General features: G+C 40.1%; 1 protein-coding gene across 1 annotated transcript in view; it reads left to right on the forward strand.

The window, feature by feature from the left end:
* Nucleotides 1-12,642: 12,642 nt before the first annotated feature.
* The window catches only part of rab11fip1.L (RAB11 family interacting protein 1 (class I) L homeolog), a 28,047-nt gene continuing 13,635 nt past the window's right edge, over nt 12,643-27,054 (forward strand). The window contains exons 1-3 of the mRNA XM_018253373.2: nt 12,643-13,197; nt 23,371-23,804; nt 25,668-26,382. Coding sequence (XP_018108862.1) covers nt 12,848-13,197; nt 23,371-23,804; nt 25,668-26,382 — 1,499 coding nt within the window. The 5' untranslated portion in view covers nt 12,643-12,847. The remainder of the gene's footprint in view (nt 13,198-23,370; nt 23,805-25,667; nt 26,383-27,054) is intronic.

The following is a 27,054-nucleotide window of genomic DNA, read 5'->3' on the forward strand; positions in this document are numbered from 1 at the left end:
GGGCCGGTGCTCCTATCGGCAGAAAACTGCACTGGCCTGAGGTTTTTCTGGCGAGCACCAAGGAGAGATCTTCTTCCAGCTTCTGCTTTCTTCAATTTCCCCAAGGCAAACGCATGCGCAGTAGAATGAAATAGCCAACTTTTTAGTTAAAGTTCGGCTTTTCATTGTACTGCACATGCCTAACATTTGGCACCCCCAAGTGCAAACAAAGCTTCCTTCTCCTTTAAACCAGTCAATGGCAATGTAATGCATTTCATGGGCACAGTGATTTATAAATCCCATTTTGCTACAGAACTTTAGTCAGTTTTATCACATTGGTCTTTTTTCCTGACTAAAATTTTCTTTGCTGACTTCTTGCAAGAAATGTACACCTACACCAAAAAATACAATGTAAAACTTTTCCCTCACTTGTCCGGTAGAGTGGATGATTTGGGATTTTTATAATACCAGCAGATCATTATTGTGAGTGAGACTAAAACATAAATATTGCTGTTTGAACACAGTTGTTTTCTAAAAGCTATGCACCTTCAGAATTTGCACTATTTTCATTTAGGACTAGCAGAGAACTAAGAGTTCAATGCTGCCACCTACTGCTTGTTTGAGAAAAAGCAGGCAGAGAACTTGTAAAAGTTCCTAATTTTAAAAATATCATGTTTTTTTCTCAGATCTAATTTTTCTTTGTATAAATTATTCTAGAGTTTTTTCAACCAAAACATACACGACATTTAATCTGCTGAAAACCATTCAAACCAACAACACCATTGGTCTGAATGAAAATATTTTTAACATAGATCCCTAATCCGAGTGCTTCTCTCAAGCAATTTTTTTGCGTAAATTCAAGCTATAAATACTGAAAAAAAGTTGAGAAATACTCTGCAATATTTTTCATGGGCATGATTTAACAAAAAAAATCAATTACAACAATGATAAGGCCTGTGTTATTTTATTATTAGGGCCCAAACGGCTTAAATTACATGTAGCATAACCGTAGCTGTGCTGTATAATCGAAGTATTAATAGTATGACTTGCTGTCAGTGTACCTGATCACCCTTGGGCTATGGGCAACTCCCTGCAATTCCCAGCGAAGTGTAATATTACCTTGAGTACCTCCTGCTCAGAACGGATCACTGGTAGTTTTCCAAGCACAGACCAATCCAGTGCACTAATCTTCCGGCCACGACCTCCCTTCTTCAGACCGATCACAGCAAAAACACAACGTGGGCGCGAATGTGTGCACTGCACTCCAGTAGAATCCCTAAGTACATTCACTGGAAGACCTTCCTCTTAACGGGTAGTACCCCATATATTAGTGATCCTTCCCCAGCACTAGGAATCCCATGGGTATTTTGTACCTTGGCACTTTCCCTGCTCCTGAGCTCACCCACTCGTGTCCCTGTCTGGCAGGGTACTTACCCTAACTAATCTTGTCGTTGGAGCATATAGCTGCTCACTAAATAGTCTACACTGCCTTTCACTCCTAGAGTGACTATACCCAGAAGTTCTACCACTAACTAAACTTTCCTTAACTGGGCCTGTCAAATCATCAGACCCAATCCTGTATCCACCTCCCCGCTAGGTGGGAACCAGGAAAAGAACCTTGAGCATGTGTGCTCTCCATTTTATATAAAATTATACTGCCACCTACTGAGCAAACACTGAATTACTATTATATCAAACTTTACCCTGGAAAGTGAAATAATCACCCAGGGCTCACTGAGGACCACCTTTGGTGTCCAAAATGAAGGGGAAACTGCCTGAGAAATATAGCTGAGCATCGTATTTTATCTTGTCGGATGCAGACACAGCATGCAGTTTTTCCTTCTGACAATTGTGTCGCAGGGATGGCAGATCTTCCATTAAATTACATTTTTTGGTCCCATTAAACTATATCTTAAAAAAATCTTCAATGTAGTTTATCTCTTACATACAGATTTTTGTTTTCTTATGAAATTCCCCTGCTCCAGACATATTCCCATAAAATCCTGGGTATCTGGTGCTGGTTGCAGGCATAAGTAGGGTTGCCACCTGGTCTGTATTTTCCCGGCCTGGCTGGTAAAAATTATGGCTGATCCCAATGTTATTAATAGGGAAAAAAAAATATATAGAAAGGCCGGTATTTTTTTCCAGAAAAGGTGGCAATCCTAGGCAGACGTGATGTCACGAGCTTGCGCTTTTCATTGTGATGTCACTTCCACCGATGTCATTGCTCATGTGATGATGGGAGCGAAGAATTCTGGTGCTGCTCTAGAATACAGCCCTGCACATAGAGTAGATGTTGTGTAAGTATATTTTTATATATATAGTGCTACTTACAGTATGTCCGGAGCACTGTACAGAAGAACAATAAATAAATAGAACAAACATGGGTTAATGCAATAATAAATACAAATATATACGAAGTACATTTACATTAAAGATTAAGAGCTTAGTGTCAAAGACAAGGTTCTTGCCCATTCGAACTTACAATTTAAGTGGGGATATTAAGTGCTGCAGGCTACAATGGATGACACTGTAATATCAGTGACAGAACTGGGTCAGATGTTATTCCACTGCTCCAAGTGAGAGTCTCTGAGTTCATTTCTGAAAAGACTGAGGCAGATTCTCTCCAGAGGAATTCATGGATGGCATTCCATATGTAAAGAGCAGCAAAAGATAAAGGAAGTTTAAGGAGTGAAAAGCAGAAGAAATGGGTAGTGTGACTGAGCGGTGACTCAGAGCAGATGGGTCGAACAGGAACGCACCGGAGAGACACATGAGAAGAGATTTTCCCTAACAACCAAACTGCTTACCTAGAACAGTACTTTCCAATGCATTGGTGCTTTATGAATGCTTAATGCTCAATTAGCAAAAAAACGGGGCATACTGTAAGGCAGATATCGCTTGAGTATTAGTTTTACTGCTGAAGCTACTGAGGAAAATTAACTTCTCCTAAATCAAAATAAATTTAGGATATTCATTTGTCTGAAATTATTAAATTTAGATTCAATTGTATTGATATGATCATGTTGCATATATACCCATCTCCTGTTAATACAATACATCATAAAACACCCATCTCTTGTGTCAAGCCTTACAATAGTCAAAGAATGCCTGTAACATAATCATTTGTACTGTCTTTACTAACGTAATTTCCTGAGTATTTCCTTAGCAAACTGGGTCTCAGTTACTTATCAAAGAGAGAACAATAAAAGCATTAGGACAACTGATACATTTTCATGTGCAGTTTCTATGATTTACAGACCAGTAAAGAAGGAGAAACAAAGAAGTGTGCAAGACATTGTGAGAAATGCGCTCTATGCTGGAGGGGAGCCGACTACTTTAACATTGTTTCAAAGATAGAGGTGTTGGGAACCAGCAGTTCAGAGAATAACAAATGACAGGCAGCCACAGACAGCAATTGCATTTGCCATTTACAAATAACTTTAAAATCAAAGACAATGCAATGAATGTATAGTTGCGCATTCAATAGTGAAAATATTATAGCTGGATTTACTACCCTTTAAAGGAGAAGGAAAGGTTAACAGTACACAAGCTTTTTCAGAAAAGTCTATATAAACCCTCAAAGTAATGCTACTCTGAGTCCTCTGTCAAAAGAAACACAGCATTTCTTTCCTTCTATTGTATACACGTTAGCTTCTGTCTCACACTGTTTTTAGCTCAAACCTCTAGGGCTTGGACTTGAGCATGCTCAGTTTGCTCCTCTCTACCTCACCCCCTCCCTTTTCCGTCCTCCCTTCCCTGCTGTTATCTGAGCCCAGAGCTATGAGTGAGCAGGGAGAGACTCAGGTAGGAAGTGATGTCACACCAAGCTAATATGACAGTTGCTATCCTAAACAAACAGAAAAAGCTTCAAGAGCTGTTTACTCAGATATGGTAAAGCATTCTGCAGAATAAATATAGCATTCCAGCTTTCACTATTGTGGTTAATCTATTGGCAATAAACTGCCTTGGTAGCTTTCCTACTCCTTTAATTCCCTTAAAAAGGGAATTAAACATCAGTGTTTTCACTAGTTATCAGGCTTACTTTATTGCTAGCATGAGTTCCATATGGTGGCTGACAGATTACTGAATCTCCATCGAAATATGTTGCACGTCTCTCCTGGTTGCCAATAAGCAACCGTGCTTATCAGCTAGAGCAGTGATCCCCAACCAGTGGCTCGTGAGCAACATGTTGCTCACCGACTCATTTGATGTTGCTCCCAGTGGCCTTAAATCATGTGCTCATTTTTGAATTCCTGGCTTGGAGGCAAGTTTTAAAGGAACAAAAATCAGCAGAACTACCAAACAGAGCCTTCTGCAGGTTGAAAGTCAACATGGAGCTACAAAATGGCCAATCAGTGCCCTTATATGGCACACTCTATGAGCTTTTTTGCATGCTTGTGTTGCCGACCAACTCTTTTTACATATGAATGTGGCTCTAGATCCCTGAGCTAAAGGAAGGCAATGCATTAGAGCCAGCAGCAGGCAAACTAAGGGAGGAAGGAGTTAAACTAATCCCCCCAATGCTTGCAGCAGTGTCCCTGCAGGAGATGGTTCTGCTAATGCCACAATAGCACAGAAAGGAGGCCAAAAGAAATGTTTCAGAGAATAATAGAGAGAGCAAAACAGAAATGGATGTCAGAAGCAGATATGTAGGGTGGCAGGGATGAAAGAACTACAAAGAGATAACAGACGGGAATGACAGGCAATAGCTGGGAGTAGGACCTAACAGAAGAGATGTTATAGAATGTAAAAAAAAGCCACGAGAAAGAGCAAAGAAAAGATTGTGAAGTAGAGAGAAGTAGTGATATAAAAGGGAGGAGTAGATGAAAAGAGGAGAACAGCAGAGAGTAAGTGATTGGAAGAGCAGGAGTTGGAAGGAGAAGAAGGGGAAAGCAGAACAGTAAAGACTGTGGAAAGACAAACGAGGGGGGATAAAGGTTTGTGGTATCTTGGGGATCACCCACCAGGTCCAGGTTTATCATCAGTTATTTTAGTTATTGCCGGTGGAAAAGCATTTTCGGGAGATTTTTCACCCGAATTCGTGCATTTATGGATGACAAATCTCCCCATAATGGCCCTAAAACAATTTAAAAAAAGTAATGAATGCATAGTACAAGCGTGCTTAGATTAGAAACAAAATAAGTGAAACCTGCTCAGGCCGTACATATTTCAATTATTTTTAAGTTGCCTTATCATTAGTCTCCGTTTTATCTGGTGACAAGGACTAAAGAATCAATAAATCTTAGTCTTTACTGCGTCCACCACATTTGTGAAACCAGAGTTTTTTTAAAAATAGATTTTATTTACACTAGATAAGAACTGTTTTGATTCTGAAGGCTCTTACTTTATCATAAAAGTTGAAACTACTTCTGCTAAGTCCATATGCTGAATTTCATTAAGCTTGTAGTTTAAAGGGGTAGTTCGCCTTTAAGTTAACTTTAAGTATGTTGTAATGGCTAATTCTGTGCAACTTTTAAATTGGCCTTCATTTTTTTCTTTTTATAGTTTTTGAATGATTTGCCTTTTCCTTCTAATTTGGACCCTAGCAACTGGATTGCTGTAATTTCAAACTGGACAGCTGCTGAATAAAAAACTAAATAACTCAAAAACAACGAATATTAAAAAATGAAACCCAACTGCAAATTCTCCCAGTATATCATTCTCTACAACATACTAAAAGTTAATTTAAAGGTGAACAAACCATTTAACATACCATTCACGATTTTTGAAAAAATCCCTACTACTCTCAGAAATCATACTTGTTGTCCCTCAGTAAGCAAAGGAACGTAGGGGGTCTATTTTTTATGCTGTGTAAAGTGGAGTGAAGCATTACCGGTGATGTTGCCCAGAGCAACCAATCAGCAATTAGCAATTAGATTTCAACAGAAGCCCCCCCCCAACTTACTTCCCAGAACTCAAAGCAGCTTTGTTTGTTTCCCTGTAACAACTGTGTAGATTTCTATCCACAGACCCAGTGCAGTCTGTATATTCTGATTATTAATCAGTCTTGCTGTATCTGCTTCTGGCAGATATTATTTGAACTGTGCTGTTTTGATCATTTATGACGATCCCTAAGCTTTACCTCCCAACTGAAACCCAGACCACACTGAGCATGTGCGTAGTCTTGGTATTGCAAAGATGTTTAACAAAGTTACAAGATGACAGCCCCCTGCATCAACTTTAAAAGCATAAATCATTTGTTTAATTGGGCTTCTGGTGCAGTAAGTTCATGTTTATATTTAGTATACAAAATACAGCATTTCTAACATTATTCTATTTTAGACTTTAGTTGCCCTTTAAAGTAACAGTTGAGTGGAAAAATAAAGAATGGGTAAATAGATAGGCTGTGCAAAATAAAACATTTTTCTAATATAGTTAGTTAGCCAAAAATGTATAAAGGTTGGAGTGACTGGATGTCTAATATAATAGCCAGAATACCACTACCTGTTTTCAGCTCTGAGTTAGTCAGTGAATTTAAGGGGGGCGACATGGGACATTTCTGTTCAGTGAGTTTGCAATTGATCCTCAGAATTTAGCTCAGATTCAAAAGCAACAGTTATGGCCCATATGCCCCCCTAAAGTTACTGATTGGTTGTTGCCTGGTAACCAGTGGAAACCAAGAGAGCTGCAAAGCAGGAAGTAGTGTTCTGGCTATTATATTAGAAATCCAGTCACTCCAGCCTTTATACATTACATTTTTGGCTAACTACTTTTTATTACAAATTTTTTTTTTATTTTGCACTGCCATCTATTTCCCTAGTTTTTATTTTTATACTGAACAATTCTTTTAAACTCAACTCAGGGAAGCAGTGTGTAACTACATGGCACCAGGCCCCCCCAACCACAGAAAAAATATTTTGAGGAGCCCTGCACAAACAGCAATCCCTACCCCCATGTGAAAGCTGGAAAGAAGAAGAGGAAGGCAAATGAACAAAAACAATGAAAAATAAAGACAAATTGAAAAGTTGATAAGGTGAACTAACCCTCTTCTAAGTTCATTGTGTCTGCACATAATTGTATACAATGGAATGGATGTTATTGCACTCCCATGACAAAGCCCTCATGGACACTCATGCACAATACCTAGGGTAGTCATCTTTTCTGCAAATACCAGCCTTCCTATATTTTAATTAATATTTTAATATTTTGCATTTTAATAAATAACATTGGTATAAAGCATATTTTTTTACCAGCCTGAGTGCAACCCTAACAATACCATGTGGTTAATTAGTTCCAATATCAACGCATAGTTCACGCCTAGAGTTGGGCTCAAAATTTCTACAGAAAGCAAAGGCTGGAATCCTGGCATCATCTGTGAATTAAAAGGTAGGACAGTTAGTCACATACAACGTCTGGGAATCTGGATAAGCCCACGCACTATCCTATCAGAAGGGTTGTTCCTGTTAGTTGGTGTGTGTATGGTGCTGATTTTGTACTAAGAGGCGCAGTGACAAGCAGGAATACAGTACACAGAGAAAAAGTAGGTAAGATAATTTAGACGAAAAATATACAGAAAACTTGAGAAATACAAGCAGCAGGATATCTAACAGAGAGAGAGAGAATGTGTCCTCTGAGGGAACCAGAAAGTGATTACAGCAAATGAGACTGGCGAGTAATTGTTCTTACATAAAGGTGAACAAACAGAATTTTCTGTGGGAGCAAATGTAATTCCCTAGTTATATACAACTTCTGTATTTGTGAGAATATGTAGAATATGTCACTCATTAAACTTACATCTTCAGAGAAGAGCCATTACAGCAACTCTGAACAGTGAGCCTAAAGGAGAAGGAAAGGCATTGTACACTTTGGGGTACAAAATGTTAGGTACCCCCAAGTGATTGTATTGACTTACCTGAAACCCCGGGCCGGTGCTTCTATCAGCAGAAAACTGCACCGGCCTGAGGGTTGCCTTTACTTCTCCTTTAAATAAAAGGTCTCAGCTCATACTCTCTGCTGTGCGAGGAAAGTTGCTAAATATTTCATAGACAAATCTATACAATTGTATTAGAAATACCACCCATGTCACCCATCTGGGAAAAATGTTATTTATCCATAGCAGGAGAGAAGACTTTAAAACAAGAGTGAACGTGTTATACTAATTTGCACCAGTTTGAGAGATCCTGTTTCTTTTGCACGTATAATATGTTAAGAATTTACATGTAATATAATTGTTTTTCCCTTGATGAATAATTAAACCACACTATTTCTGAAGATATTATTGACCATCAAAACATTCATAGTGCAGTTTAGTTTTCCACACCTTTCAACATTTGGATTTTGAAATAAATGCAAAAATCCGACGATCCACTATTTTAGGATTCGGCCAAATCACAAATCCTTGGTGAAAGAGTCAGTTGAATACAAAACCAAATCTGAACCCTAATTTACATATGTAAAGCAGGGAAATGTAGGGGAAAGAGAACTACACAAACAGTGTTCGGTTAAAAAAAATGTATTTACAAGTTTGTGTGATGAAAAGTCAGGTGACATTTTTGTAATCAGATTAAGTTCGGGTAGGGACTTGGATTCGGCAGAGTCTGATTCCTGGAATCAACTGAATCCTGGATTTGGTGCATCCCTACTTGATATAGTGATGGATTCTGTAATGTGAAGTCCATTTCATTATACAGAATCTGTGTACTGCTCACTATGAAAAGTAGGGTGACTAAGTCCCAGAATTTGTTATTTCAACATGGCACAAGGAGAGGAAGGGATTGAATTATTCAAGCTAATGGGAAGGGTTGAAGAAATGATCCATTTGAGTCAGAGGAAGACTATCATGTATAAGAAATCTAGATCACGTATATGTGTAAAAATGTAATCTAATCATGTATATGTGTAAAAAGAAATACACATACTACATATACTATATATAAATATAATGTTGTTTTTTCTTTTAGTTTTGGAAATTCATAGTCATGTATGAGTTGTTTTTTTTTGTACATAGGCACACCTGAATAATTAAAAAGGGTGTATTTTTTCACTTTAAGGTTCATTCTTTACATTGGCAGCCACACTTTTTTGTGTAAGACACAGAAATACAGTGACTCAAAAGACAGTAAATTAAAGTGCAATGCTCTATAACTGGTGAGAACTGGTGATATAAAGACCAGTTTATATGCAATGCCACACAATTCGCCTGAATCATTGGACACTGGGCAGTAAATGTATTTTCCCCAGGAAACACAGTAAACGGCAACTCAAAAAAACAACCATATATTATTAACATGTATTTATATAGCGCCAACATATTGCGTAGCATATTGAGGAAATCTCAATGCAGACAAGTTAATGTAAAGGGGTTCCTATTTCTCTTTTATCTTCTAGTCTCTCACCATCTCTGTCAGAACCTCTCTGACTTCCTTATCTCCCTAAACCAGCAGATAGATTGAAGCACTTTCACTTTTACTTTCCAACATCAACAGCAAGCATAATTTTGGTTGAGATCGAAAAAATACAACCGGTTTAGGCAACCCTACGAGTGTTAGTGCTTGGCACTTTTCTTGTGTTTTAGGTGATACCTCTTAGCTGAAAAACTACTCCTTACAGGTGAAATCTCTTACATGCAGAGTGGATGCTGGAAGGACTTTATATGTACTTTGAAATAGCAAATTTATGATTATATCAAAATGCTCAATTTACATTACACTGACAATAACCCAGTTCTGGATTTTTAAATTTAATTTCTATTCACGGTAAATGGTAACATGAAGCAAGGTCTTAAATAGTAACTGGAATGGCATTCACATGCAGTTAAGGCATAGTTTTCTCTTTATAATGGCGGCCCCCATTGCTACTATTATATAAACAATAGTAGTGTTGCTGAAGCAAACACAGCAGTTTTAACAGTGCAGGGCAACACTGCATTAGATTTTTATTACTTTAAAACACTTTCATTTTTTGATGTTACTGTTCATTTAAAGGTGAACCAACCCTTTAAAAGTATTTAACCAATTTTATTAAGCCATAGACTGGCTTCCTATTAAACTCACTGCTTTGGCATGCTGGCATTTCTAAGGAAGGGGGGTTTTATCCCACTCCCGAAACCTTGAGTATTACCACAAGCCAGAAGCGGCTGGATTTCAGTGACATTCCTATTACAGTTAAAGATAATGCTACATGGTGATAAATACCCAGTAGGCCCAGTCTGGCAATCTTGATCCTGGCAAATGCCAGAGAAGATGCTCTATGCTGTTTTAAACAGCCACTTTTTATTAGATAATTGAAGGGTCTGTGTGTGCATAAAATGCAAGGGTTTTTTCTTTTTTGAATTTCAGTCTGGACATGCTAGCCAGATATCCAAAGGGCAAAAGTGCACCACTTAAAGGAAAACTATACCCCCAAACCATGTAGGTCTCTATAAAAATATATTGCATATAACAGCTCATATGTAAAATCCTGCTTCATGTATATAAACCATTCTCATAATAATATTCTTTTTTAATAGTAGTAGAACTAAGTGCCGCCCCCTGGGATCCTACAATTTACAATGCACTCCAAAGCTTCTTTCCAGTTCCAGTGGGAAATGGGTTCCTTCGACATGGCCATTCAAACGGGAGAGGTAATCACAACTTAAAAAGCCTGTTTCCGCCCCTGGCCACCATAAAACTGACAAACTGAGAGCATGAAGGTTTGGGAGCCCCACTACACATGGGGGTAAATTTGCAGGCTTCAGGGCGATGTGGGCTCAAGAATGTTCCGACAAATATGTCCTGAATAAGATTTCAAAGGGTTACAAACTAGACCTTCAAGTAAGACCTTCAAATGTGTTTGTGTCCTCCGAGATCCTTAGAAGGATTAAACACTTTGACCTGTATCATTCAAGACCTTCTGAAAAACAGGGACATTTTGAGAGTTCAAATATTTTCGGGAACACATTCTCACTTCAAGTCCAATCAAGTCAAGTCAAGTGGATTTTATTGTCATTTCAGCCATATACAGTATATAAAGTACATAGTAGAAACGAAATGACGTTCCTCCAGAACTTGTTCCTCAAACCGAATGGAGATTTCAGAGTAATTCTCAACAATCAAGAAATGTAATCAGCTATTCAGAGTTCCTTCATTCAAAATGGAAACATTGAATTCCATTGCCCAGCTGTTAAATACAGGAGAATGGCTAGCAAAATTACACATACATTCCCATCAGAAAGGATCTTAGGCAATTTCTCAGGTTCAAGATCCTGAACAAGCACTACAGAGTGCTCTCATTTGGGTTTGCCACAGCTCCGAGTGTGCTTACAAAAATCCTGGCTCCAGGAGATTCAACTGTTTGCATATTTGGACGACATCCTCATCAAGGCTCCTTCGAGAGAGATTCTGAAAAAGGCAGTGACTTACCCTCAAGGCCTTGGATGGCTGATAAACTGGGAGAAGAGTGTCACAATCTCTGCCCAACAATTAGAATTTTTGGGAATCATGATCAACACAGTGACATTCAATCTCAGCCTTCCAGCCCAGAGAATTCAAGACATTCAGGCTTCGGTGAGTACTTCCTTGGCCAGATGGACAAGTAAAATGGAAACAAGTCCTGGGGAAATTAATTTCAACTATTGGTTGTGTAAGGTGGGCATGATTTCACATGAGAATTTTTCAAAACATTTTTTTTACAAAGTGAGACAACAATTATCTTCTGCCTCAACCGATCCGTTTGGCCCCAATGACAGCACAATCACTAATGTGGTGGATGAAAACAGACAACTTTCTTTAACCAGTGTCACTTCATCAGCCAGACTGGGTGGTAATGACCACGGATGCCAGCAAGTGGGATTGAGGAGCACATATGATGGAGATCAAGACGCAAGACAGATGGGCACCAATGGAAGTTACCAAGCCGTCCAACTGGAAAGAATTGAAGGCCACATACCTGGGACTTTTGGCATTTCAACACCTTTTCCACAACAAACTGGTGGTGGTCAGGTTGGACAACATTACATTGGTTAGGAATTACAACAAGAAAGGAGGGACAAGATTGAGGAGCTTGTTAGTCTTGACCAGGCTTATTTTCTCATGGGCAGAAAGGAATCTGATAGACAGACCTGAGAGCAGAATAAATCCCAGGGATGCAGAATGCTCTGCCCGTTAAGATAAACAGGTTCACTTCTCTGGCAGGGGAATGGGCGTTTCATCAGTCAACCTTCAAGATGATCCAGCCGAAGATGTGTTCTAACTACTATAACCTGCCATATTTTGTAAAATGGACAAGGGGGTGTTGCCACGAAATGGGCGTAGTCAAGCTGTTTTTGTCACTCTTTCCATTGGGAGGTATGATGGAATTATTCTATTCATGTTTGTAAAGACAGTTATTTTGCTGCATTGGCGTCACTATTTCCATGACGTTGAACCTATATATATTCGCCAGGCTGAAATAGTTTCTTACTGCAATACAGTTTATGAAATATACAAACACGTTTACCTGCCTATTAGGACAGTATTCATACGTGTGTGTGAGACTCTATTACCACCTGTTTTCGCAGGCACAGGCAAAGACACCCCCCTTGATAGAAACGTTTACCAGGTCTGCGTTCCACGCCTCGTTTCTGTATTACACCTGTTTGCAGGCGAGTCCTCCAATGTTAGTGTACAACGGAAAGGATAGGCGGGGCTTACTAAACCCTGCTCTAAGAACTAGGCAAATCAGCCTCGCTCCTATTGGTCATCGTGCCACATACTTTCACGGTGCAACAAAAAGTTCCTAAGCAACCCTGGGACGCCGCGGACTGGCTCTATTTACACAGTAGCCCTAGGGCGATGGCTACGTCTCTTGGGAGCGCCGCCTACATGTTGAATGGTTTATAATCCCTCGGTGCCGCCCCATTTCCTCATAAAGTCCGGCAGGTGAGGAGGAGAGCGCACCGCCGACAGAGATGTCTCTAGCGCAGCAGTCCCAGACCTGGTTCCCCACTCACGTCCAGGTAACCGTGTTACAGGCTAAAGGCTTGAAGCCGAAGGGCAAAGCGGGCACCAACGATGCGTACGCCATCATCCAGCTGAGCAAAGAGAAATACTCCACCACGGTGGCCGAGAAGAGCCAAGCTCCCGTGTGGAAGGAAGAAGCCACCTTCGAGGTGCCCCTGTTACACAATGACAACCAGGAGCGATGCACCGTGCGCGTTATCGTCATGCACCGAGCCCTGGTGGGGATGGACAAGTTCCTGGGGCAGCTGGAGCTCAACTTGTGGGAGTTGCACCAGAGCAGGAACAGGAGAAAAGTCCAGTAAGTATTGGTCTCTTACTGCTATTCAACTACATTTCCCAGCAGCCCCCGGGGAACGAACTGAGGGTCTCCTACCGCCTTTAAAACAGGGGCCACTATAGTTACAAAACTATCAGTAGGTGCAGAGCATAGTCCCTTCTCCCAAGATGCAGCAGTAACCTCTCATAAATTAAGTTGGCCACAGACCTGCAAATTTACCTTCATATCGGACGAACGATCGGTGCCATCTCCTGACCTGCCAGATCAAATAAAGTAGGGATGCATCGAATCCACTATTTTGGATTCGGCCGAATCCTTCGTGAAAGATTCGGTCGAGTACCGAACCAAATCCTTATTTGCAAATTAGGAGTGGGAAGGGGAAAGATTTTTTTTACTTCCTTGTTTTGTGACAAAAAGTCACGCAGTTTCACTCCCGCCTCTAATTTGCATATGCCGGTTCGGCCGGGTAGGAGGATTCGGCCGAATCCTGGATTCGGTGCATTCCTAACAGATCAGACGATGTTCTGCCTCTGACTGCAATTGTACGAACGTTATGTCCGACAAAAGCTGGTCTCCCACTGATATCGTCAATACATGCAGAGATGTTATCGGCTAACCTGTCCGATCGTCTGAACGACCGATATCCATGGCACGAAAAATGTCGGGACACTCCACACACTCCCTGAAAATTGTACGAAACAGAGATTCGTACGATCAAATCTTTGCCTCTACGCCAACTTTAAGTTGGCCATACACAGGGAGATCGCCAAACGAGCAGATCTTTCCCCGCGGGATATGCCCACATTGAGGTGGGCGATATCGGGCTGATTCGATCGTTGGCCCTAGGGCCCAACGATCGGTTCAGAATGGAGGCCATACGGGTGGTTGGATTGCGGGACCGTATCAACGAACAGATGCGGCCACAACCGGATGGAATTTTTTACCCTGCCCGATCTACAACTGCCCGACTTTTGGCCAGATATTGATCCGGGAAGCCAGTCGGAGGGCCCCATGCACGGGCCAATAAGCTGCCGACTTGGTCTGTCTGCAGCTTTTATCGGCCCGTGTATGGGGGGGGGGGGCTTTGCTTGCCACTGCACAGATGCACTTCTCACTCTGTCTGTCTGTCTATCTATACTATGTGCAGAGGTTTATCTTTTTAATAAACCACATTTGTGAATAAAAATCACTTTTGGAGTGAACTCCCCAACCATGCAATACAGCAGAAAGGTCTTGTGTGTGTGTGACAATTTAACATGCCAAACAAGCAGAGATTCTGGCAGCTGGCTGGCTATAGTGACATTTTGGCATAGTGCAGCTGTCATGGGACTAGATTAGTTGGAGCAAATATTAAATCCTAATTTCTGTACATGTTTCAACTAATAGTAGTGTATTCATTAGGCTGCCACTAAATGGATTGTTCACCTTTAAATTAACTTTTAGTATGATGTAGACTGTGATATTCTGTGACAATTTGCAATTGGTTTTCATTTTTTTGTTATTTGTGATTTAGGTTTTTATTCAGCAACTCTCCAGTTTGTAGTTTCAGCAGTCTGGTTGCTAAGGTCCAAATTACCCTAGTAACCATGCAATAATGTGAATAAAAGACTGGAATAGGAGAACGACGAGTAATAAAAAGCAGCAATACATTGTAGCCTTACAGAGCATTTGTTTTTAGATGGAGTCAGTAACCCCCATTTGAAAGCTGGAGAGCGTCGGAAGAAGGCAAATCTATAGATTTAGAAACTATAAAAAAGAAATTATGAAGACTTACTGAAAAGTTGTTTAGAACCGGACATTCTATATCATACTAAAAGTCAACTTAAAGGTGAACCACCCCTTTAAAAGAGAAATTCTCCCCACTTAGAGAGCTTTGTGTAGTTCTTGGCATTAGTGATGGGTGAATTTCTCCCGTTTCGCCGAAAAATTTGTGAATTTTGCAAAACTTGATAATTGACGCCTGCGATAAAGTCAATGGGTGTCCGAATAGTGTTGACACGCGGTGGTTTTGACACAAGCGACTTTTCGGACGCGCGTCCAAACGTGGAAATTAGCCAGGTGAATTTATTTGCTTTTTACTACTTGGCATGCATGCCTGGGCTCCACCCTGTTTCTGGCCTACTTATTGGGGGGGGGGCATTTTTGACTCTGTTTTGTTACAAGGCCCGTTTTTACCTGATGACATTCAGTTGGCCTGGGTGATAATGTCCTTTAATCCATGTTAAATTCAATATCTCATTCTGCTTTGTTCTATCGGGCTTCATATGATTTAACGCTGAACACATATTAGCATTGAGGCACTAGCATTCACATATACCCTGCAGTTGTTTTCCTTCATATTTCCATGAAAAAATTGTTAATGTTTAACCCAGCTTTCTTCCCTGTGCCACTAATATGTGATACTTGCAAACGCCATGGATCTGAAATCCAGAAAACATTCACTTTTGGGCGTGGAGGGGAAGAGAACAGCCTAGGAAATATTTATTTTATTCCCTTGTTTTCCATAAAGAGAGCTAATAAAATATTTTGTCTGTTCAACTTGGAGGACAGCCCTGAAAACCTCTCTGAGAGTAAATTTCATTTATTGTGCATGACTTATTTCCTGTCCCTTTATAAATAGCACTTACGCCTAGCTGTATGATGTCATGCTTGTAGTTTATTAAGGTGGAAGTGCTTTAGTATGGGTTTATATCACCCACTGACCTTGATGTGTTGATGATTCTCCGACTGGACAGTTAGTGACTGTATGATAACTTTGTTGCTACATACACATAGTAGGGTGGACTAGTCCAGTTAGGTTCATGCAAACCCATAAAAGAGGCGGTTTTGTTGTCCTGAAAAGGTTTCTATTTGCTTTGCTTCACTGAGTATATCCCTAGTGCAGTTACCCATAGCAACCAGAGATTAATGATGCAAATGACTAGTTGCTATGTGTTACTGCACTACTTCAGTTTCACATGAGACTTTTGAAATTCAGAATATTTACACTCCCAACTCGTTAAAAGCATAAATGTTTCAACTGATGAGTTACATTACTTTGTTGAGTATTAGATGACAAGGAAAGTACATTAATCTGAGCTCCACCACATTCAAGATTTTTGTGGGTGCCCATGACTGTTTGCGTGTGCAATAGAGTAACATTGAAAGTCATCGTATGTGCATTATAGTAACATATAAATGATCACCCCCAAGTGAATTTAATTTCTCTGTTATTTTTAGGGTCTGGCCACACGGGCAGATTTGGGGAGATTAGTCACCAGATGACAAATCTCTTCTTCGCAGCGACTAATCTCCCTGATCTGCCTTCCCCTTCTCCCTTCTGCCGGCTAAAATGTAAATCGCCTGGGGGCAGGCACACCGAATGCTTTGTTTTCCGAAGTCGCCCGTAATTGCCTCACAAGGAAACTTAAGGCGTCTTCTGAAAGCGAAGCGTTCCGCGTGCCTGCCCCCAGACTGGAGAGCTGCTGAATAAAATGCTAAATAATTGAAAAAAACACAAATAAAAACCGATTGCCAAATATAACTTTCTACAGCATACTAAAAATTAATTTAAAGGCACACAACCCCTTTAGAGGGGAATACAAGCTAAAATCACATGGGAAGGATACTCTCTGGCAATTTTAGCTGAATGGGATGTATCTTTTTTATGTGGCATTACTTGACCTTTAGATAAGTGTGTGTTTATGTAGAATCCAAGGCATCTCATATCTGTATGTATACAAATATGGAGTAAGGTATTCCTCTGCGCAATAAATTTTGCTTTTATCATTCCACTGACTAATGGAAAATAAACAAATTTAACTTCTCAATCTAGTGAACGACGGCAGCACTGTGCATTCAGCATAACATGGCTTTTCTTTCTGCCTCTGTGATCGTAGAGTTGCCAAGGTGTGGCTTCTGTTTTGAGCTCAGTGGTGACCTAATGAAACCATGTTTAGCTGTGTGCCTGTGTGTTTTTATTTGACAAGCTATAATAAGACACTGAAACCACTGGGTTAGCCAGTTTGAGGTATAAGATCCACTGTCTCATGTTACCGTCACTTGCACAACAAAGCAGCCCCATTCCTTTAACGCAGGTAGCAGGTTACACTGCATTCCTCCTACTCTTACCATCATGTGAACAATGCATCATTTATTCATTTTTCCCTCTCATACTGACTGACTAACCAGCCTGACCTGAACACTATGAACACACACCTGTTGTTGCACTGTGTAGTTGCCCTTAGACTCTATACATTGTCACCGAAGCTGAATTGCGTGTCTGGTTTTGTATATTCCAACAGCTGACCTTTGTCAGAAAGAAAGCTGGGCATGTGTCTAAATCGCATTCCTTTTCTCTTTGTACTTGTGGGTTGTGTGTTTTTGTTTCATGCTGGCTTTATTTTGATATTAGCAGGGAAGTTGTGTTGTAATCTGGGCATTCGGTAAAGTGTTTTCCAGTTAAGGCTTATCATGCTGGGAACTTTTTGAACTCTTGCTTTGGGTTTAGCTTCTCCCCCCACCTCACCCTGGCATTCCATCCAGCAGTGATTCCATCCAGCAGTGATATTAGACTGACTGGACTGGCTCTGCTTATCCTCCCAACCTCCCCCATACACCGAATCTCTAAAGGAATGTGTTTGTTATGAAACTCAAATATTGTGTTGTTGCCAGCTCTATTGATCCTTTCAGTACCTTGTTAAATAACTGTACCCATGCTCTTCTGCATATATTTTATAGTTGAAACAGCCTGTTAGGTCAGTTTAGTAACCTCGCCAGATTTTTCGTTTGGTCTAATTAAAAATTAAATTTCATGCTGAACAGATTTTGATTGATTGCATTTGACACATATAGGCCTCTGGTCAGAAAATGACCAGACTGGACTCCCTTGTAACACTAGAACACTTCTATTTTACGAGAAGAAAACAGTGGTGCTACAATGGATGGGTCCCTCTCCACCTTCAGAAGATTATATTAGTAACTCCCAGTTAGAATTAAGATGGCCATAGACGTGCACAGTGGCGTAACTACCGGTGGAAGCAGGGGGTGCGATTGGGCCAGGGCCCCCCCGGCAGCTCGCGCCACTGTTCTGATGCGGCCGTTTCTCGCCGTACGGAGGGGGCGGGGCCCGGCTGCACGTCCCACGCCAGGGCTCGCCCCCGTCTAGTTACGGCTCTGGACGTGCAGATTATAGCATGTGTCAGACAAATTATTGTCCGTGCAACTAACCATTCAGATCAAATTTAAGTAGTAAAGAGAACAATTCACACGATGCTCAGGCCATTGATTGACGGACAGCAACTGTACGAAAGTTACATGTCCGACAAATAGTAGTGACTGTCTAAATTTGATATTGTCAGATACATGCAGAGATCTTACAAACATCAATTGCCAATGCGGTAATGGCGAAGCTCACCCGGAGTTGTCTGTCCTGCTCGACTGCGGCTCTCGCGATACACCGGTCCCTCTTTACCGGTTAATGCACCAATCACCCAAATTACTCAAGTGTCCGCACCAGTAACATTTTCGGCTTTATTCAGAGACATGTGAAGATTATATCGGTGGGTGTGCAATTCCCAAGGACTGCGCACTTCATTAGAGTAATTAGTGAGCACGTGTGTCAGTGTATAAATAGCTACGTGCATGCATATCATTAAAAATGTAAAGGCAAGATAATGATTTAAAGGCAAAGTAATACTGTGAAAATAAATATATTCATAAAATGTGCATATGTAATATAGATAAATATATAAAAATATACTTAACATTGTTTCATATAATACATACTCCCGATCCCAATAAATGTGTATATAACTGCCTTTTCAACAAATTTCGCAAAAGAGCACAGAGGATTAATTTAAGGGAATCAGACCTTTAACTAGAAACAAGTAATCCAGAGTGTGTGAAGAAAAAAATGACAGTACCTTTCCTTGCAATGTGTGGTTTCAATAAAAAAAGTCTTTACCAAAGTGGCCCATAGCAGCATATTAGAAGCAAATTGGATAAGGGTAAATATCTGCCATGTAGAATTTCACTTAAATAGAAATCAGGGTTCTGTTGTGAAGTTGTGCTATGGCTAAGTAAAAGCAATCTGGCAGGGATGAATGACCGTTTACAAGGTCAGGCCATTGCCTCTGCACCTCGGTACAACCTTGTTTTGTTCAATAAGGGACACCTTGCAGTGTTTTCTAGGCAACACACCTGTTCTAACATCCACAACAATCCCATAAATAGTTGTGCATAAGGCAAGTTGTGGGGTTGCCAAGACACACTAAATGTGCTGGATGTCCTTGTGTCATATAAACAGTAGTCAGAAGGGAAAATGACTGGCCTTCCCTAAGCTATTTATATATAACAATAGCCTTGCGTGTATCCAGCATTCCTTTACATATATCATTATCCTTTCAGTGTGTATGAAATCAATTTTACACAAACAATATGTGTTTCCACAGAAATCTGGAGCTGCAGATTAGGATGTTGTCTTGATCACCTGGCTGCTTATCTTTTAGTCAACAACACTCAGGGGCGCTCCGCCAATGAGACGAGCTGAGATGCTCGCGGCAGCGCCAGAGAGGATTCCAGGGGCGGAAAAAAGCTGCTCCTGCATCTTTAAGAGCCGAATTTCCGGTCTTTAAACTTTAAACTGCGCTCTCCGCAATAGTATTCCTGCCTCCCCTCCCGACAGGTAAGCCGGCGAGGGGGGGGCGCCATTGCAGGAGCCTGCTGCGGCTCCTTCGACAAAATCGGCGCTGACAACACTACATGAAATGGTCTCCACCTAAGGGTAAGGTCACACCTGGAGATTCGGGGAGATTGTCGCCCGGCGACTAATCACCTCTTCTTTAAGGGTGACTAAACCCCTCCTAACTGCTTCTGCCTGCTACTTCATTTTCTGAAGTTGGGGAAGGGGGAAGGCAGTTCGAAGAAGAGGCGATTAGTCGCCAGGTGACAAAATCTCCCGAATCTGCCCGTGTGCTAAAGCCCTTAAGGAGCCTCCCTTTGCTTAGGTTTAGTTTTTTCACTATCTTTGTCGTATTACAAGCTTAGAAGACAAAGCAACAACTTCAAAGCTTAGGCGAACGTGATTGGGGTCAATAAATGATAAAAGCTATTGTTTTTAGGTCAAATCACACAGAGATCAAATTTGCTATATGGGGCAAATCCTACTCGTATACATACGACATCTGCAGCGAACATAGACCATTATCTGAAGTCATATAATAAAACCTACTGGCTGGGAATACTGAATATAAAGACAGCTGGGTGTTGTGGTTTACTAACTATATAGTGCACACTACAGCATTGTGCCCTCCCTCTTTTTGCAATAATTTCCTATGATTCCCTCTGTCCAACTCTAGGTAGCTTTGAAAGGTTGATGGCCACAAAGTTTCCTTAAACGTGCAGTCACAATGCTCCAAACAGAATAATGCCAGCATTTTGTGTTCCGGGACTTCCTTGTCTATACACAGTGCATAAGAGTTATATAAATTCTTCTTTGCTTTCAACGATGAAGCTCTGCTAATTTCTGCTGCTGCAATTCTTATACTATGTCAAATTATCTTGTACAGATATGGGACCTGTTATCCAGAATGCTCGAGACCTGGTGGTTTCTGGATAACAGATCTTCCTGTAATTTGGATCTTCATACCTTGTCTACCAGAAAATCATGTTAACATTACATAAACTCAATAGGCTGGTTTTGCCTCCAATAGGGATTAATCATATCTTCATTTTGATAAAGTACAAGGTACTGTTTTATTATTACAGAAAAAAAAGGAAATCCTTTTTCAAAAATGGAGTCTTTGGGAGACGGCCTTTACATAATTCAGAAATTTCTTGTTAACTGGTTTCCAGTTAACAGATCCCATACCTGTAGACATTATGCAGAACTCTCCCTCTGAGAGCCACATTCCTTATTGAAAAATGTGTTCTGCATGTTCAAATGGTGATTTTTCTACTGCAAAATTGTTCTTGGTACCGATAAAGACCCATGTCACTTTACCTGTACATTAAAAAAACAAAAAAAAAAACCTCCATAATTTTACTGTTTTTCCAAAATCTAATGTTTCACGTTTAATGTCCCAGTGTCTGGTGTTCAGTCTGACAGCTCAGTAATTCAGGCGCAGACTCTAAATGGTTACAATTTGCTACATGAGTGGATACATTTCTCAGCAGCATCTCTGGAGTATTAGCAACTATTGTATCAATTCTAACAGCTGCAGAATCCCTTTAAGGAAGACTAAAACTGAAAGATATTACAGTAGCACCTTCAAAACAAAAAAGCTAGTAAAGAGAAGCAAAAAGAACATAAGATAAAAACAAATGTAACATACAAAATGAACATGTAGTGTTTTAAAATACGGATGGGTTGTTGCCCTTTGTTGCTTGCACAGGGAATCAGGTGAGAAGGAGGAAAGTGGGTGTTAATGTACTAAAGACCACTCCAAAATGTTGAACAAATAATAAAAAAATTTAAAAAAAAGCAGGAAAACTAGGAACTAATTTTTACAAATGGTTGTGTAACATAAAAACAGTCAATTCTCATTTCACTGAATCCAGTCTGAAATAGCTTGCATGACTGGCTCCAATTACACAATGTTATACAATTGGATACAGGAGAACAGAGAATGACTTGATGGGGGATGGAAACATTTATTTATGATCTAGGGTACAGTACTACTGCATTCACCTTTGTAACTTGATTGGTAAGCAGAAAATACAGCACAAACCACAGATAATATGGAACCTAAAAGACAGCTATGCCATAGCTCACGGTGATCTATTCCAGTACTGTTCATTTAAAAAACAAAAAAACCTGATCTTGCACAGTAGATTCTCGTAAAAAATTGCGCCCTTCACTGTAAATCTGCAATTTCCTCTAAAAATGCATCAAATGGATATTATGCCCTTTCCAAAGAGCTGAGCAAACATTCAATTAAAATACACTTAGAATTTTACATACATAAAATACAGTAAGCTAATCACAGGAAACCATTAAGGCCTTTGAAAAAACCAAACTGGTCCGTCTAGCTTTTCCCTCTCCACTAAACAACTTATACTTGGAATACAATTCTATCCAAAGACATACCATTATTTACTTCGATCATACCTTGCCAATTTCTAACTGCTGACTCGTCAGTCACACGTGTGGTTAATCAAAGTGCCACATCAAAGGATAAATTTAGCACCAAAGGAGAACGTGTGCATATCAATTAAATCCATTCAGATGTTTCTACAGGAGTATTTATATTTAAGAAAATAAAGACATATATTTCCAGTATCTGACATCAACATGAACTAGAAGAAAACGGCATACTAGATATACAACATTGTCCCTTGTTGCAGAGATAAAGAAATGGATGACTGTCATGGGAGACTAGCTGCAATATATCTCGTTAATCTTTTCTTAAGAAACCTATTCTATTAGTAAAAGCTCTGCCTGTGCGTCCGTTTGAGTGTGACTGTGAAACATATATTCACAAACGACAAAGACGTCATTGAGAGTTGGGATTACAATAAACCTATCATGTGTACAGAGGCAGAGCAACTCCACAGTCATTTAACACAGTTAGAAATTTATAAAGAACTTTTATTCAAAGTAAATCATATGTGTAAACTACATGGAAGATCCATCGGACAGAACAAGCCTATCAGATAAAAATCTGGTCTGATCCGACTTTTAACACAAACGAAATCTATCATCCCTAGAAACTGAGGAGTGTTTTCGGATAAAGTCCTGGCCCCATCTCATATTAGCCATAGTTTTACCTCTGAACAGGACTTCCAGTCTTTGTAGAACAGCCTATTAAATGATTAGGGCACCCATGTAATAGGGTCAGTCAATCTAGTTTTCTTTAGATATTTAGCAAATAAAAGCACAAAAAAACATAGACATTCCTTCCAGTGAAAGTGTAGACAAGAATAAAGGCAGGAGAAGTGAGTCAGATATATTCATGGGAATAATTAAGGAGACATGTTAAATTGCGGTAGTTGCCAGAGATTCAATCAAGGGTTCCCTTTTTTTTCTTTTTTTTTTTTTGAACATTTGCAGAGATCCTAAGGCTAAATAAGCCAATAAGTTGGTGGCATCTATTTAGCGTTTGATAAATTTTATGTGTAAACATTTATTTCTAAGTGTTAAATGTGATGACTAATTAGCAGAGTCAAAAACTTTATTTCACATGTGATGATTTTTTTTTTCCTGTTTTTATAAAGATGGTACCCACTGAGGTCCAAGCCTGGAAAAAAAGAGAAGGAACGTGGTCAGATAGAGGTGGACGTCCAGTTCATGAGAAACAATATGACTGCTAGCATGTTTGACCTCTCAATGAAGGAGAAATCCCGCTCAACTCTAGGAAAATTAAAAGACAAGATCAAGGGAAAAAAACATGATGGATTCCCAGACACTGCATCAGCCATCATTCCCAGCGGGAATCAGTACGACAGCGATGAGGAAATGCCAGCAGCAGAAAAGAAGAAATCTAAACTGAAGAACCTGTTTTCAAAGCCAGGACTAAAGAAGAACTCTATCTCACAGTCCATGTCTGTCTTGCCAACGTTTCCTCCATCTTCCTCTCCAAAAACATTGCTAAGGCCTGCTGAGTTTTCATCAGATTTCACTCCACCCACAGGGTCTCCAGCATCTGAAAGTAAGTGGTTTGGGGGGGGGTTGTAAACTGCTAAGTGAGATAAGTGGTAGGAGGGCCTTGCCCTGTGCTGAACATACTGTTTATTAAGAAATATGTTTTTTGTTATTTGCACTAAACCGTGAACAGGCTGAAACTCAAACTAGTCAACTTCTACAACTACTTCCTGATTCCTACAAGCAAATCAAGTCCACAGTCTTCTGAAAATTAATCAACCCATCCCTTTCTCCAGCTGCAACTCGTTAGGCTGTGAGATATAGAGCAGCTTATTAGTGGACTGCTGACTTGATTTGATTGCACTCATAGTTATCAAGTGGATTTTTATATAGATATACCCGCAGTGGGTCGAATTTCAAGACAGACCACTGACTTTGGTGATAGTGCTGACCCCTGCCCCTATGGTGGCTCATCGCAACCATTTGTGAGTCTTCAGAGGGGAGGCACAAGTTTCAAATCTGATAATCTGGTCTGTTAAAGGACAAGGAAAGTTAAATTAAAGAAGTAGGTAGAAATGTTGTACATTATGTTTTGGTCGTCTGTACCAGCCCAAGTCAACCACACTCCTTTAGCAGTAAAGATCTGTGTCTCCAAAGATGCCCCCGTAGCTCCCCATCTTCTTTTCTGCTGATTCACTGCACATACTCTGTGCTGCTGTCACTTACTGAGCTTAGTGACCCACTCACAATATACAGTACACAGAATAGAAATGTCACAATATAAGATTGATTAGTAATTAATACAGATAATTACTACATGGCAGCACAGAAACCAGTGCAACTAGCAACAGAATTTAATAATTAGCCCTGTAGCAGCAGCTTATATTACAGGCCAACCTCTTTTTCTTCTTGATTATTTGCGACAACCCCTAAGCTTAGCTTCTCAACAGCTGCTCAGAGCCCCTTTCCAAGATGGCGACCCCCTGTGACAAGTTTGAAGTCCTGGATCATTGCTGCTATTGAGAAGCTAAAACTTTAGGCTGGTGCAATAAGTTCAGTTTATAAAACATGGCATTTTTAGCTCTATTTATTTTTAGGGTTTAGTTCTCCTTTAAACCTTTTCCGTTTTTGAGGTGACTTCACAAAGAATCATTGTCAGGCAAGTTAGTAATGTATGTAAAATATTTCTCACACATAGTCTGCAGCTGGCACATTACCACTTAGTGGGATCAACAGTACTGTCACTGGCATTGGCATGACCAGGAAGAATATCTTTGTGTGTTCACCATGACTGGTAACCGCTCAAGGTGAAAGACTGCCTGTTTACGTAATTGTAAGCAGGTTTTTTTCAGCCTGCAGTTCTGCCAGGGATAACCTTCCAGAGGTAAAGTTGCTGTTTAAGCCATCTGAAGGACATTGCAATGAGGCTTTTCAAGTACAAAATGCCTGAGGCATTTTGGAGGAAAAGAAGTAGACTGTTGTAAAACTACTGTAATGGTTGGGGAATGTTTATAATACAAGCAATAGTTACTGGTACCTTTACCCCTATGGCTCACTTCTAGTATCTCATCACCTTGCTTGCATCCAAAGCAGTCAATCCGTAAATCCAATGTGTAGGTGTGGATACAATAAAGCGCAGAAATTCTGCTGCAAAAGGGGCCAAGGAAAATTGGCTCAATCTTGCCCTGGTAGATAAACCTTTTCTATTTAAAAAAAACTGGTCTTGGGTACTTTCCTGAGCAGAGTGGTGCCCCATGTTTCATCAGTTCCCTGGTGTTCATTGGATTGGGCTGGGCATATGCACAATATAGGAATACTTAAAGGTTGGATTGTACTGTACTTTAGGAATCTTAATTTAGCAATATTGTTGGTATAAAAGTTTTATTTGTCTTGAATGGGGGGTCCTTATCATTATGTATTTTATTGCCAGGACGATTTCCTCATCTTCCTGTGATCATGACACACAAAAGAACGGTAAGCGCTGATACAAGCCAGCTAAACCAAGCAGTCTCTGGTAATAAGAAGGAAGGATTGTCCTTGTTTAGTGGTATGAAGCCAAAGAATGATCCAATGACCAGGTCCAATCTATGCATAAATGGAAATCACGTATACGCAGAAGAATCTGAACCTAGAAGCGAGAGTCCCAAAGACAACTCCCAAACAAACTCCCCACAGATCTTGCGCAAAAATCAACTTTATGCCTCTGCTGAAAACTTGTCTTCCAAAGCATCCAAAGAAACCAAAACCAGCCTCCCTTCAGAGAAAGAACAAACCCCTGCTTCCTCAAATGATTCTCTCAAATCCTCAACAGTGTCTGCCTCTCAAAATTCCAAAGCAGAAGAACCTAGATCAAAGACCCTTCCATTGCCTTCAGATGTGCCAAAAGAGGCAAAAGAGAACAAAAAGCAAGAGAATAAGAAATCATCACTTCTTTCCTTGGTGACTGGCAAAAAGGAAACTCCCAAAGTCCCTGAGAATGAGCCTTCTGGCGTGCACTTCAAAGGGGATATGTCAAAAGATACCAGCAATAAATTGGAACAGTCCGGCAAGAAGACCTCACTGAATCCTTTTGAAGATGACCTAAAAGAAGAGAAGAAACCAGAACCACTTCCCACCTCGGCTAAGACCACCGCTGTAAAACCAAGGTTAGTACAACCACTCGTTGTTCTTTAACAAAGTCCTATAAAACTGGCAAAGAACAGTTTCAAAATACCAGCTGCTATCATTATTGCAAATTAACGGCTAATCTTAAAAATGTAAAAATTACATTAACCAAAGTTTTTAATCTAGTTTTATTCTAGTTTATAGGCATATGCATGTATGAGAGACATAAATAAGAAAATCTCTCAGCAACTCACAACATGAATGTGACAACAATTTGTGATATTTCAGCCACAAAAAGAATACTTGGTTGAGGAATTCTCAAATCATTCGTATGTAAAGCAATGTAGGGTGCTTACACCCCCATGATGTCAAAGCTAATTAATCTCTTTCTCCAATAAACAAACTGGCCTGGGGTAATACACTTTGGGGCACATTTACTAAGCTCGAGTGAAGGATTCGAATGAAAACTTTTTTTGGGTACTTCGACCATCGAATAGGCTAATACGACCTTCGATTCGAACTATTTGAAGTAAAAATCGTTCGACCATTCGATATTCGAAGTACTGTCTCTTTAAAAAAAACTTTGACTACATACTTCGGCCGTTTAAACCTACCGAGATACAATGTTGGCCTATGGGGACCTTCCCCATCACTTTTCTAAGCTTTATTTGATCGAAGAAAAATCCTTTGATCGATCACTTAAAATAATAAGA

The sequence above is a fragment of the Xenopus laevis genome, chromosome 3L, assembly GCF_017654675.1.
Source record: "Xenopus laevis strain J_2021 chromosome 3L, Xenopus_laevis_v10.1, whole genome shotgun sequence".
Lineage (NCBI taxonomy): Eukaryota > Metazoa > Chordata > Amphibia > Anura > Pipidae > Xenopus > Xenopus laevis.